Source organism: Diabrotica virgifera, chromosome 2 (genome assembly GCF_917563875.1).
Source record: "Diabrotica virgifera virgifera chromosome 2, PGI_DIABVI_V3a".
Taxonomy (NCBI): domain Eukaryota; kingdom Metazoa; phylum Arthropoda; class Insecta; order Coleoptera; family Chrysomelidae; genus Diabrotica; species Diabrotica virgifera.
The window spans coordinates 200,631,704-200,645,771 of record NC_065444.1 but is presented as its reverse complement, the minus strand read 5'-3'; the positions used below and the strand labels follow the sequence as shown (position 1 = coordinate 200,645,771).

At 31.0% G+C, this 14,068-nt stretch overlaps 1 protein-coding gene across 3 annotated transcripts in view; it reads left to right on the top strand.

Annotated features, from left to right (window-relative positions):
* The window catches only part of LOC126880352 (acylamino-acid-releasing enzyme-like), a 123,803-nt gene extending 110,502 nt beyond the window's left edge, over positions 1–13,301 (top strand). For all 3 annotated transcript variants that reach the window (XM_050644155.1, XM_050644157.1, XM_050644156.1), the window contains 4 exons: positions 1,375–1,512; positions 2,986–3,286; positions 6,105–6,314; positions 13,117–13,301. In XM_050644155.1, the coding sequence (XP_050500112.1) occupies positions 1,375–1,512; positions 2,986–3,286; positions 6,105–6,314; positions 13,117–13,225 (758 nt within the window). In that variant the 3' untranslated portion in view covers positions 13,226–13,301. The remainder of the gene's footprint in view (positions 1–1,374; positions 1,513–2,985; positions 3,287–6,104; positions 6,315–13,116) is intronic.
* The last annotated feature ends 767 nt before the right edge of the window (positions 13,302–14,068 follow it).

Genomic DNA, 14,068 nt, shown 5'->3' with positions numbered 1-14,068 from the left:
TATAACTACCCTCGGCCCCAACTCTGGTTTCCGGCCGTTGGTGAAAGTCATGTACACAACTAATTCAACATATCCCCGTATAGTTTTTCCATATTACTTATCACGCACAAAATCCGCTTCTATCTCTCCGACTATTTTACTATGGTTCATTTTTTAATAGGAGGAGTAAACTCAAAAGACAGATTCACGCCCAATAATGTCATTAGAAAAATAACCAGATTCATCTTCTTTTTTGGTTATGAAACGAAAACGACAATAGACTACCCCAGCTAATTGAAATACCATTCGAAAATAATATTTCAACCAACTAAGATAGTTATCGTTCGCCCTAGCTTAGCTCAGTTTCTCAGGGTGTGTGTTCGTCTGTCCTGATCTTAGATATGAACTCTGAAAATTTAGAATAGAAGCAAACAAAACAATACTTTAACCAATCATGTTTATTGTTCAATAAAGATATAATAAAAATGGGACTTATTAAATGCATTAACAAATATATTCAAATTCTTGCCAAACTGTAATTGGCTTTTATACCAAAATTAATTTTCCACCACCATTTTGAGAATTGAGAGACGATGTGTCACTGTCATGACAGTGCAACGTATGAGGTGGCATGCATGTTCCGTATTAAAACACAGATATCTAGAGAGGAAGAATATATGAAGTATGTTCCGTATGATGATTTAGATTTTAGATGAAAAGGGAGATAGGAAATAGAAAATAATAAGAGAGGACGCCAACGAGTTTTTAACGAAGAAAACAGGTAAAACAAATAGAAGAAAATTATTAATGAAATATTAAAGAAAATAGAATAAAATAATTATTTAAAAATAAAATAGCAAAGATGTGACGTTTGTAACGTTACAGTTGATCATCATGTAGGTCTTCGACGGTAATCCATAAATATTATATTATACTAATACGTCACTAAAGAGTTCTAAAAACAAATGTTTTTTATATAAATGCAGACTAAAAATCTAAAAATGAAAGGAATATGGCATAAAACACAAAAAATCGTCGATATAACTTAATTAACCTATGAATTTCAAATGTCATTATTATAAAAATTTCATAAATGTGAATGGTGCCAAAATTTTATAATTTAGTACAGTAAACTTGCCTGTGGGTAGACCAATTACAAACAATCATTACGGCGCGGTAAATTTGAATTACTCCTTCTTTTTAAAAAAAAATTAAGTTTAGTCGGATGTATTTGTGGGGGATGTTAAAGCTATGCAATACTTGATATAACTTGTGTCTAATAATTGAGTCGTAGGCCTGTTTGAAATCTATGAATATTTTGTGGACGTCAATGTATTAACTAATAGCATATTATTACTATAACTCTGTAATATTAACAGATATTTTACTTTCCAGAAGATTTCAATGCCATTTATATTGGCCCCAAAAGTGGTAGCGACCATTCCGTCCCTCTGATAGTTTGGCCTCACGGAGGACCTCATTCTGTCTTTGGAAACTATTTGTTTTTAGAAGAAGCTATGTACTTGCTAAGCGGTAAGTATTTTGAGTGTGTAATATCAATAGTCACAGAAAATAGTTATTTTTTAAATTTTTTAAATAATTCGTCTCTACCTCTATTTTAACAGTTCTTTCGCAGTATAACTATTAGTTTTTGGTTTCAGCAATAAGCGTTTTTACATACAGTGATGAGTGCGCTAAAAACCGGCAAAATAACGCAAACGATGAAAAAATAATACGTTATAAAATAAAAAGAGATGAAACTATTAGATGTGGGAAATTATCGTTAAAAACCTATAACTTTACTATACACTACATGATAGTTTCTCAACTTTAGACGTTAGCTTTAGAGATAGTTTATACCTATGACGTTTAGTAAAATATTTTAGTTGAGTTATTTTTATTATTAGTTTGATTTATAATTAAAATGGCTACTAATTAATGTTTTTCTACTAGCATTTGTCTTAATTAATTCAATCATTTGTTCTAACATGGGAAATTAAAATATAATGTTTTTCAATATCATACGTATAATAATTATAACTGAAGTCAACTAGCCACGTATAAGATCTAGCTTTATCTCGTACTATCTCATAACTTAATAATATGTTTTCCATCTTTTGCATTATTTAGCCGATTCTTAGCGCATCATCACAGTATAATATAAATTATATCAAAAACATTAAAATAACTAAAATTTAAGAAAAAGATCTTCTGTGTAAGAGGTATATTTATTTGAAAACCCCAATTAAGGGCCACATTAAAAACAGAACGTTTTCGCTCTAAAGAGAGCATCATCATTGCTCTAAGCAAGCTCTACATGCTAAGCCACCAAAAATACATGGGTTAAAACCCTTAAAATGTCGACTAAATGCCTTACATTGGCGTGTTATATATTAAACCTTGGCGATGGGTGAAATTTAAAAAGATAGATATACCTCAAAGCATCATATGACTATACCACGAGCATGTAGGTGGTTGAATTGATTTCTCTTTGTGAAGACAGAGAAATCAACTCAACCACCCACATGCTCGTGGTATAGTCATATGATGCTTTGAGGTATATCTATCTTTGTAAATTTTACCCATCCCCAGGGTTTAATATAATTTACGCCAATGTAAGGCATTTAGTCGGCATTTTAAGGGTTTTAATACATGTATTTTTGGCGGCTTAGCATGTAGAGAACACTGATGATGCTCTCTTTAGAGCGAAATCGTTCTGTATTTTAATGTAGCCCTTTATTGGGGTTTTCAAACTAATATACCTTTTACACAGAAGATCTTTTTCTTCAATTTTTGTAATTAATGGTATACAGCCAGCTACAGGAAATTTTTCCTTATGGATATTAAAATAACTGTGAAAGTTGTTTTAGTTTTTTGGATCTCTTCAAAAAAAAAATGAATTCTTGACGGATTTTTGGTGGATACTGTGTTATTTCAGTCTTTTGTTTACATTTGAGGGCGAGTAAAAATAGTCCATAGTTTATGTACAATTTTTTTTAATTTCAGGTTTTGCAGTTCTATTAATCAATTTCAGAGGTTCGTTGGGTTCTGGACAAAAAAGTGTTGACTATCTACCAAAAAAAGTTGGAACAGCCGACGTTAAAGACTGCATCCAAGCTACCGACGAAGCATTGGCCCGATACCCTTGGTTGAATCCTAAACAGTTAGCATTGGCTGGTGGTTCGCATGGCGGATTTTTAGTTGCTCACCTTAGTGGACAGTATCCTGATAAATATAAGGTTGTTGTTGCAAGAAATCCGGTGATAGATGTTGCTTCCATGAGCATTAATTCAGACATACCTGACTGGTAAATAGACACATTTTGATGATTTAAAAAAATTCAAGCAGCATAACTTTTAAATTATCTAAATCAACTGATCAGCTGCAAAAATAATATATTGACATTTTGTATTTGCCGAATCAAAATTCTGTGGAGTAGTTTTGTCTCTTTTACTTTCCATATGTTCCTAGGCCGCCCTAGAATAGAATAGAAGTATGCCGTATTGTCGTTGAAAATTATACAATTTTATAGACGTCAAAAATTCAAAAAACAAAACAATAACAAATAAAATTTACTAAAACTACATAAATCGTGAGTATAAATTAAAAAATAATAAATACGTAAAATAAAAACAATATACTGCAAAATTTAAATAAATTGGAAATAATCAATCTTAAGGGGATCGGAGCAAAATGCAAAATTTTGACACATTTCAAAATTTTCAGTGTGTATGTATTCATTTTTTTCGTATCCTGAGAAAACTAATAAAAATTTAAACGCAGAATGAAAGACTCCTTTATTACCGAGGGCCGAAAGTCCCTTAGAATAAATAAAAAGTTTCTTTTGAATGAAATATTTGCAATTAAAAATCGCACTAAATTTTCTCTGTCATTTTCACCCCTGTAACTTACTAAAATAAAAATTATGGAAGTTTTCAGGGCCCTCGGTAATAATGTAATCTTTCATTCTGCGTTTAAATTTTTTAAGAATATTTATTAGTTTTCTCATGATTCGAAAAAAATGAATACATTGAAAATTTTGACACGTGTCAAAATTGTGCATTTTGCTCCGTTCCCCTTAAGAAACAATATAAGTTTAATAAGTTAAATAAGTTAAGCTGCTACATATGATACCCAAATATAGATAAAATTACCACTTTTATGAAAGAGTACTGTAATTTCTTATAGTTATTAATTAAGAAATTCGTCAACTGACTAATATGGTCTTTCAGATAGATAGGCTTTCGTCATTTTACGGAACTTGGGAAAGGATGATGGCGATGTAAGTTGCAGAGGGAGATGTTTGTATAGTTTTTTTGCAGAATATAATATAGATTTCTTTACTCGATAGACTGGATCGGCAAATAGACGTCAAAGGAAGAATTTCTGTTCAAATAGTCATGATTTAGATCTTGCTGGAAAGACATGTAGATGTTTACGAATTAAGCAAACAGTTTCTAAAATATATAAAAAAGGAAGTGTTAAAATCCCGTGATCATTGAAGTAGCTTCTGCAATGGGTTGTTCTTCTGAGACCAAACAGATATCTTATTGCTCTTTTTTGTAATTTAAAAATAACATCAGATTGGATAGCTGTACCAGAACTCCAAAAAGAAAGACCGTATCGAAGATGCGACTCAAACAAAGAAAAATATGCTATTTCGGAAGAGGCTAAATTGAGTTCCTTCGAAACAGGTCTTATTGCATAGCAAGCTGAGGATAGTTTCTTTCTTAACACATCGGATATGAAGGGACCTTTTAAGATTGCTATCTAAAAAAATACGAAGAAATTTTAGATTCAACGGTACCGATCTGGCTGTTATTAAGAGGTAAGGGTTGAAGAGCTCCTTTACAGGATAATGCTACTGTTTTATCTACATTAAAAGAGAGTAAATTAGAATCGGACCCGGTTTTTATTGTGAGTAGATCAAAAGTTATAGTAGCATTAAGAGTTGCAATATTTGAGTTGCTCCAAGTAATACTGGTATCATCAGCAAAAATAAAAATTTTTCCATCGATTTTTAAACTAGTGATGTCATTGATAAAGATAAAGAAAAGTAGAGGACCCAATACTGAACCTTGTGGTATGATGTTTTTGAGAATAGGGTCTGTATCATTTGCTCTAACCAGTTGTTTCCTATTATTTAAGTAAGATTGAAACAAATTCAAAGAAATACCTCGAATTCCGTAGAAATTTAGTTTTTTTATCAAAATATCGTGATTTACACAGTCAAAAGCTTTGGCATAGTCACAAAAAACATTGGCAGCGTGAAGATTACTGTTCAGTGCTTGATAAACCTCATGTAGTACAGAAAACATGGCCCTATACGCTCTGAGCTTCGCTGGTGGCGCTCCTAACGGATTACTAATTCAACTTTCACCGGTAATTTTTAAATTTGTTATTTAATTGTTATCGCTTAACATTTACAACGCAAAAAAGTAATTAAATTGTAATCGATTTTTTTAAAGATTTTGCTAATCGTTTTGGCGTTCTATTGATCAAATATGAATTTCTTACTTCGGATACTTTCACAATTATCGTGTAGATGGCGCTAAGATTTTTAGATTAAATTATAATTACATATTACGGAACATTAAAAAAACTTAAATTCAGTATTTAAAACGTAAGTATATTTAAGGTAAAACTATATACCACAGCTTTGACCAACTAATATTTTTTATAATTAATGTTTTTAATTTTAATTTTAAATTAATCACTTTGACATTTATGTCAAATTTCCGGTAAACGTTTACAGACTTGCCACTACTGGCGCTCGCGAATTTGTAAATATCCCCTCTACGTACGAGCTCACAGCGTATAGATTTTCTTTTACCTGGTATTTCCCAAAATGCATTGTTTTTTAAGGCGATTGTCATTACTGATTTTCACAGGTCCTACGCATCTTTGTCTATAAACGTATAAATTGAATAGCATTGGCGAGGTAATATATCTTTGTCGTACACCCTTCTGAATACTTATTTCCTTTGGAAGGAGTCTTGGAATTTTATTTTTGTCATTTGATTCCAAAATAATTTTGATATTATTTGAACATCTTGATAATTAATGTTTAGTTTTTGCAAGATTTCCCGTAGCTTCTCATATACGGTAATTTTTCTTTATTTTAGGTGTTTCGTTGAAGGAGGAAAGGAGTATACTCAAAAGGGAGAGATTGATAATGATGCACTTACTTTTATGCGTCAAGTATCTCCTATCGTTCACATGCACAAAGTAAAAGCTCCCACTTTACTTCAAATTGGTTCGAAAGATTTAAGAGTACCACCGCAACAAGGTATAGAGTACCATTTGCGACTTAAGGCGAATGGTGTCGTTACGAGGTAAGTATTAAGTATTAGTGAGAAATTTGTAATTTATTAATTGGTTAATGGTATATTAATTGTTTCTCTTTAACATTTTCTGTTAACTCTCCTCTTGTGCTCCTAAAGATAATAGTATTATTATTATTGCACACTGACAAATACACTAGTAGGCCTGGATCACGCGTACCAAAAAAAAGTTTATTAATAGCAAGCTAAAAATTTGTTAATAGCTTAACGGTGTCTAGTCGGACAAACTTTGATGTACGAGAACACTGGAACAGGGCACGGTTATTGGACATTTACTACGGTTGTCTAGTCCGACTGTTGTGGGGGGGAGACTTTCTTTGACTTACTTCACAAGAGTACACAAGCCCATATTTTTAGATGATCTTCGATCATTGAATATGTATTATTATGTGTGTATGTGTATTATTTGTGTTATTATTTATCTTATATATCCTAGTTTACTTTATATTTTTGTATTTGAAATTTTGGTGTTGTTTGCCGTAAAAACTTATTTTGAATTATCCATGAAAAGTTATTTATTATAGTTGTACAGCGTACCTATTGTAGGAGCTTAAATAAGAATATATATTTATAAGGTACGTTAAAATGTTAAAATTTCATTATGTAGGCCCTATTAGTGTGAAGTAGTGAACACGGTTAAAAGGCGTAAATTGGAATACTTTGGTCATATAGTGCGTCACAAAGAAAAATATGACATACTTCACCTTGTCATGCAAGGTAAAATAATGGGAAAAAGAAGTGTGGGTCGCCGTACAACTTCTTGGCTAAGAAATCTACGCCAGTGGTTTGGGAAAACTAGCACTGAACTATTTCGTGCGGCTGTAAATAAGACAATGATTGTTAATATGCTGCGCAACATGAGAGCGATCAACAAGCGATCTCGGCACCTTAAGAAGAAGAAGAAGAAGGCCGTATTAACGTAATAATATTGTTAATGAAAATGTTAGAATGCCAGATACAGGCTGTAGTGTGGCCAAATTTATTACCTATTATTTAAATTCTTACAATAAATTATACAAGTAATTCGAATTCACATAATCCTAGCTGACCTCTAAGGACAGTATGTATTCAATAGTTAATCCAGTATTGATAGAATTTCAGTATAAGCGACAAATTTTCAGTGTAGAATGGAGATTGAAGTCCTAGTAAATCTTGCTTAACCGTTGGATAAACGTGAACAATCGGTCCTGATCAATTTTTAGTACCAAACCATCCAAATATCAACAGTTTTCCATAGTAACATAGGTACTAAAATCCACTAAACATCTTTATTTCATAACTATCTTCACTATTTTCCATACATCAAAGACATAAAAATACCGATTTATCGTATATTACGTATAAATAAAAAAATTAAATATTACGATTCAAATTACTGTACTCTCGTGACGTAATCGCGGGCTTAATGTTCATTGGTTAGTCGGTGTAGGCAACCGTAGTAAATGTCTAAGAACCGTGGGAACAGGGGAAGTTTTAATTGTGGAGCAGGTTACAGGTTTCGAACGTCAAACTACGAAAACGCCCCATGTATTTTGTCGGACAGAACTTCCAATGGATTTGTTACCCTTTCATTTGATATGTTCTGCGTGTCGGACTTATTAAAATGCCCAACATATGTGTCGGACAAACCTTTTTTCATATATTGTATAAAGTTTGCTACTGAAAAACTTAAAAACAACTTGCTAGTTTTCAGAATAATAACCGTGTCAGGATGACACGTTACACAATTAAAAACACGTTTCACAATTAAAACTTCCCTTGTTCCAGTATTCCCATACATCAAAGTTTGTCCGACTAGACACCGTTAAGCTATTAACAAATTTTTAACTTATATTAATTAATAAACTTTTTTTTGGTACGCGGGATCCAGGACTATAGTAGGTTACATTCTTTTTGTTTCTAGAGAATATAAGTAACTAAACAAGAGAATATAAGGCACTAAACCACCTGGTCCGGCAGTTTTTGTTTTACTAATATGTTAATATGCTAATAATGTTTTTGTGATTTTGCTAATACACTGGGGTGCAAAATTAACCGGACACCTTAAAAATGGGTCATTTTGATGTCTCGAATTTCCTAAACCTATTGTCCGATTTAAGTGATTTTTTAATATGTTATAGCCTTATTCTTTATCAATATCGCTGTAATAATATTGTGGCTAAAGAGGTAAATGTTCATTGCATACCAGGTGTACCAATGAAACTGTGTTTTTTTCTTAAACTTCGCATCACCCTGTGGAATATTCTAGCATTTATAAAATACTCAAACTAAAACCAAACTATAGCCTTATGTTTTCTCAACATTCTGTTTTTTGATTCATTCGCTTAAGTAGGACCACAAAAAAGTTAAAAAAAAGAATGTGTGTGTACTTTGTACGCACGTAAGAAGTTATACTTCTACATATTATGTGATTTTTAAGATAATACCAAAAATTTAAAAAAATAAAAGAATAAAACGCACACAAACACATTGAAAAATGCCACAAAGAAAAAATGATTTCTGAACGATAATAATTGTTGGCAAAAATTTTAAATACGCATTTTCTAAAAAAAAAATTATATAACAAATATACTTAATAATAATAATAATGTTTATTAATTTCACAGTACAAGAATTAAATACATACATTTTAACTTTATATTGTACGTTTTACATTATTACATTCTACTTTTTAATTTTTCATGTTAATCCTGGAAAATAAAGAAACATGTACTCACTACCCGTTAAAACCTATTGGTCGAACACGGGGATAGTGTGTGACATGTTTAGTTATTGAATATAGTATGTGTATACTAAATGCCAAGGTACAAACATTCTATTATCTTACATGTATTTATTTATTTTCTTTTATTTTTTTATATTATAAATAAAGGAACTGGGTAAATTTAACAAACCACTGTATTGCAAACATTCTTTTTTTTATTATTTTTTTTTTAATTTCATTCACTTGTTAAGTCAATCAAATAACTTGTGTACAATATTACGATCAAGGTTCAATACATACTTTTTGAATATAGATTTTACCATACTTAATGAATTAAGAGTATTAATATATATCTTGTATATGTTCGGCAAGTGATTAAATACTTTTGGAGCAAGATACATGGCAGATCTCTGTCCTATTGATTTTTTAATATTTCCCAATTGTACACTTCGCGTCATATAAAACTGGTACACTTTTGTTTCCCAATGTAAACCTGTGTTCAGACTGACAATTATTGTTCGTTAATCACTTCCTTGTTGCCAATAACGTTTAAAATGTATACTTCGAATTGTAATACATATTTAAAGTCCACACTTGTTCACTGTAAAAGTTATTCATTTTGTATTAATTCCAAATTAAATTTTTATTTTTTCCAGTGTGTTTTATTTATTCTACACAACTTAATGCAGTTTTGTCCTACAATTTACGAGAAACCAATCACACCTCTCGATTTGACATTAAACATAATAATTTAAAGTCATGTCAAGATTTATTATCTATCATTATTTTTGAATTGAAATATTTTCATGAATTATAATAAAACACGAATCAATGTATGGATACTTAATTCAGGTGACGGAAAATTACAATTGTTTTAGTTTTTAGTATATTAAAAAATGCGGTTTGTCGCACAGCCCCGTTTTTACCTAGTTTGATATAATGTTTTTGTTGAACTGGCAACGTTGCCCTAGAAATTAGAATGACACTTGTGACAAGATCAACTTACACAACTTTAAAAACACGATTTTCGGTTATAAGAGTTGTATCAGTTTTTTTTGACGCGAAGTGTACGTGTTGGTTGGTTTTAGTGCGAGTCTCATAGTGATGAGGTAATGTATGCAGGATATGTTTATGGTTGTATGTGTATAATACCAGGGAATACATATAAAGTTGCCTCGTATCCATTACGTTAGTATCACAGAATAATAAATGAGACGGGTATGTCATTTTTTTGTTAATTATTATTTTCAATATTTTTTTTTTGTAAGATGTCGACTTTCTTTAAATAAGTTTTTTGTACACCGCCCCACCCAAGTATTCCATATCTAATTCTAGATTCAATTAGTGCATAATATAATATTTTTAAATATTTTACATCTATTTTAGATTTGAGAAATTTGAACTTTGGAACCAAGGCTCTCAAACACTTTGTTATTTGATCTATGTGGGCATCCCACCTTAAATGAGAGTCGATTTTTACTCAAAGATATTTTATATTGTTACTTGATTTTATAATTATATTTCCTTTCGTGTTTTTAATTGTTATAGCATTATAAGGAGGTAGTGATACTTTGTAACTGCAAAACGGAACAAAAAAGGTTTTTTCATAATTAATTGTTAAACCTTTATAATTAATTAAACTATTTTATTAGTTTGTGCATATCTACTTTAATTTTATCCCTTAAATGTTCCCAACTCTCTGCGCTATATAAAATTGCAGTGTCATCGGCAAAACTGATTATCTTTCCTTCAGTATTAAGGTTATATAAATCGTTGACGTGGATATTGAATAATAGTGGCCCTAATACTGTACCTTGAGGCACCCCGCATCTTACGTGAAGTTTGTTACTATTGATATTATTTATCCTAACAATTTGTTGTCTACAACTTACAATCATAAAATGCATAAAAAAATAAAAAAAATAAAAACTTGCATCGGGAATTTAACCCGTGAATTACGGGGCGCTTTGATTCGTAATCGAAGCCTAGACTCACTCGTCCAATTCCACATTATTTGTCATGTGGAAAAATAGGGTAACTGAACGTTTTACTGTTTGACGGTTGTTTTGAATATAATATTAAATAATAAATATTAAAATATAACAAAACAGTAAGAAAACAATATATTAGATGAAGATTGGTAGAACTTTTGTTGGTAATCAAATTAAGTATGTAAATCAAAGCATTACATACCTACTAGATAAATAAATCTACTCCAAAAAATCATAATTAAAAAATAAAAATCGGACCTAATTTGGGATTTCTCTCTAAAATCCCCATTCTTGAGAAAATAAATGTACAGTAGAGCGTCGATTATCCGAACGTCGATCAACCGAACGACCGCTTATTCGAACTATCGACTCCCGCGTCCCGCACTCGAATACCGAGCAAGCGTTACTAATTGACGCTTAAAATATCTTCAATTTTCTTCAATATTGTATCCAAAAATAATTATGTTGTTGCAAAGACTGCACTTTTTTGTTTAGTTGCTAGTTGTCATTATCAAGATATAAATAAATATGTAGATATATAAATATGGCTTTTATTCACTTGTGGATAAATATGTATGACTATAAATATGTATCAATATATTGTAGTTCGATTATCCGAACAAATCGATTTTCCGAACACCTATGTCCCCCAATTAGTTCGGATAATCGACGCTCTACTGTATTTCAACCTAATCCAAATGTATAATTACAATATGATTATAATAAAAACTACTTACCAAATTAGAATGAGTTTTCCTTGTCCAAAATAGTCCAAAAGTCCAAAAATATAGGGTATATGAAAACTATTTAAAAAGGAAGTATAACTATTAACTAACTTTTGTTTGTTGTTTCTTTTCACACAAATTTTAAAACGCAACAACCATAAATAATCTAACTACAGCTGTGCCACAGCCGCCATATTGAATAATTTTTGACATGTCATTTGAACATCCAATCAGAACAAAGTTATAATGCGCATGCGCCGGGATCATAGGTTTTAACATATAAAAATTCACCCTCATATCGCCGATAAAGAAGTATAACTTCAAAAATTTAACAACTAGCCATGTTCGTTATCAATACAGGGTGTTTCTAAATAAGTGCGACAAACTTTAAGGGGTAATTCTACATGAAAAAATAATGACAGTTTGCTTTATAAACCTATGTCCGCAAATGCTTCATTTCTGAGATAGAGGGTGTTGAAATTTTTCTTACAAACTGACGATTTATTTATTGCTTAAAAACCAGTTGAGATAAGCAAATGAAATTTGGTGGGTGTTAAGACGTAGTTATTGTACATTTTTTGACATACAAGTAAGAATTTAATATTCACCATTGGCGCATACGGGTAATATAAGCCCTGATATTACCCGTATGCGCGCTAATGGCGAATATTAAATTCTTAATTGTATGTCAAAAAATGTGCAATAGCTATTTCTTAAAACCCACCAAATTTCATTTGCATACCTCAACCGGTTTTAAAACAATAAATAAATCGTCACTTTGTAAGAAAACTTTCAACACCCCTCATCTCCGAAACGAAGCATTTGCAGACATATCGTTGATACTGTCAATATTTTTTCATGCAGAATTACCCCTTAAAGTTTGCCAATTATTATTTAAAAACACGCTGTATTGATGAAAAACATGGCTAGTTGTTAAAGTACCTAACTTTTTTATTATCCAACATAAGCGAATGAATCAAAAAACAAAATGTTGAGAAAATATGAGGCTATGGATTTCAATTTGAAAATATGATTGAATTTTAATTTCAGTATTTTATAAATACTAGAATATTCCACAGGGCGATGCGAACTTTGAGAAAAAAACACAGTTTGATTGATACACCCGGTATACAATGAAAATTTAACTGTTTAGCAACAATACTATTACAGCGATATTGCTAAAGAATAAGGCTATAATATATTAAAAAAATCACCTAAATCCGACGACAGGTTTAGGAAATTCGAGACATCAAAAATGACCCATTTTTAAGGTGTCCGGTTAATTTTGCACCCCAGTGTATGTACTGGTTTTCCGTTTTTTTAATTACATTTTGATTACTTCGCTGCTTCTTATAAAATGTATTTTTTTACAGAATGAATTTATACGATGACAATCACCCACTGGGAAGTGTTCCAAATGAATTTGATAACCTAATCAATTCGATGATTTGGATTGAAAAGCATTTAGGAATTGAGGATTAAGACTATATCAATTTCATATATTTGATTTTTCTAAGCGTGTGTTTTACTATTTTAAGAATAAATTTTATGCATAAAATTGCCTTTCTTTATTACATTGCCTATTTAAACCTAAGAACCGGAAATTTTGTTTAACACATTAAACGCCACGTGAGTTGTATTTAACTTACACCCTGTTTGGACCAGGCGTTCTGTGTGTTAAATATAATTCATATTAACATTGAGATTCTGAACGAGGAGCCTGAAGGCAAAAACAAAAAATTTTAATGTTTTTGTTAATGTGTTAATGATCAGAGTCTTCAGTTTTTGGCAGTGTTGTGACATTTCATGTTGTTTGAAAACCCCCATATTCTTTCAAAAAAATCCCTTTTTCTATTCTACAAAAATTTATGAAGCGATAGAAAGCACAGGGCATTCCGAAAATATAGAGGAAAATTACTTCTAATTCCAAATCTTGAATCCACTACATGTACATTAAAAAATGGGATTGAGACGAAGAATAGAGAAAAATATAATAGGTGACATCAGGTATATACGGTTCACTGATCCCAGTCTCAACTGCCTAGTAAATCATTTTTTGCTACTTATGTTAAATTTTAACTGATTAAAAGTGGCTGGTAATTACTATGCAACGAAGCACACATTAAAAAAAATAATTATTCACGTGCAGTTTATTAACAAAATAAAACTGTATCAATTAAAACAAAAGTTTAAGGGCCGGTTGTTCGAACGCTAATCAGCATTGATCACTATCAAATACTTAATTACTGTCACAACTGTCAATGTCAACTTTGGTTGGGTTGCCGAAAACATAATTATTGATGACAATTATGAAATTAGTTAATC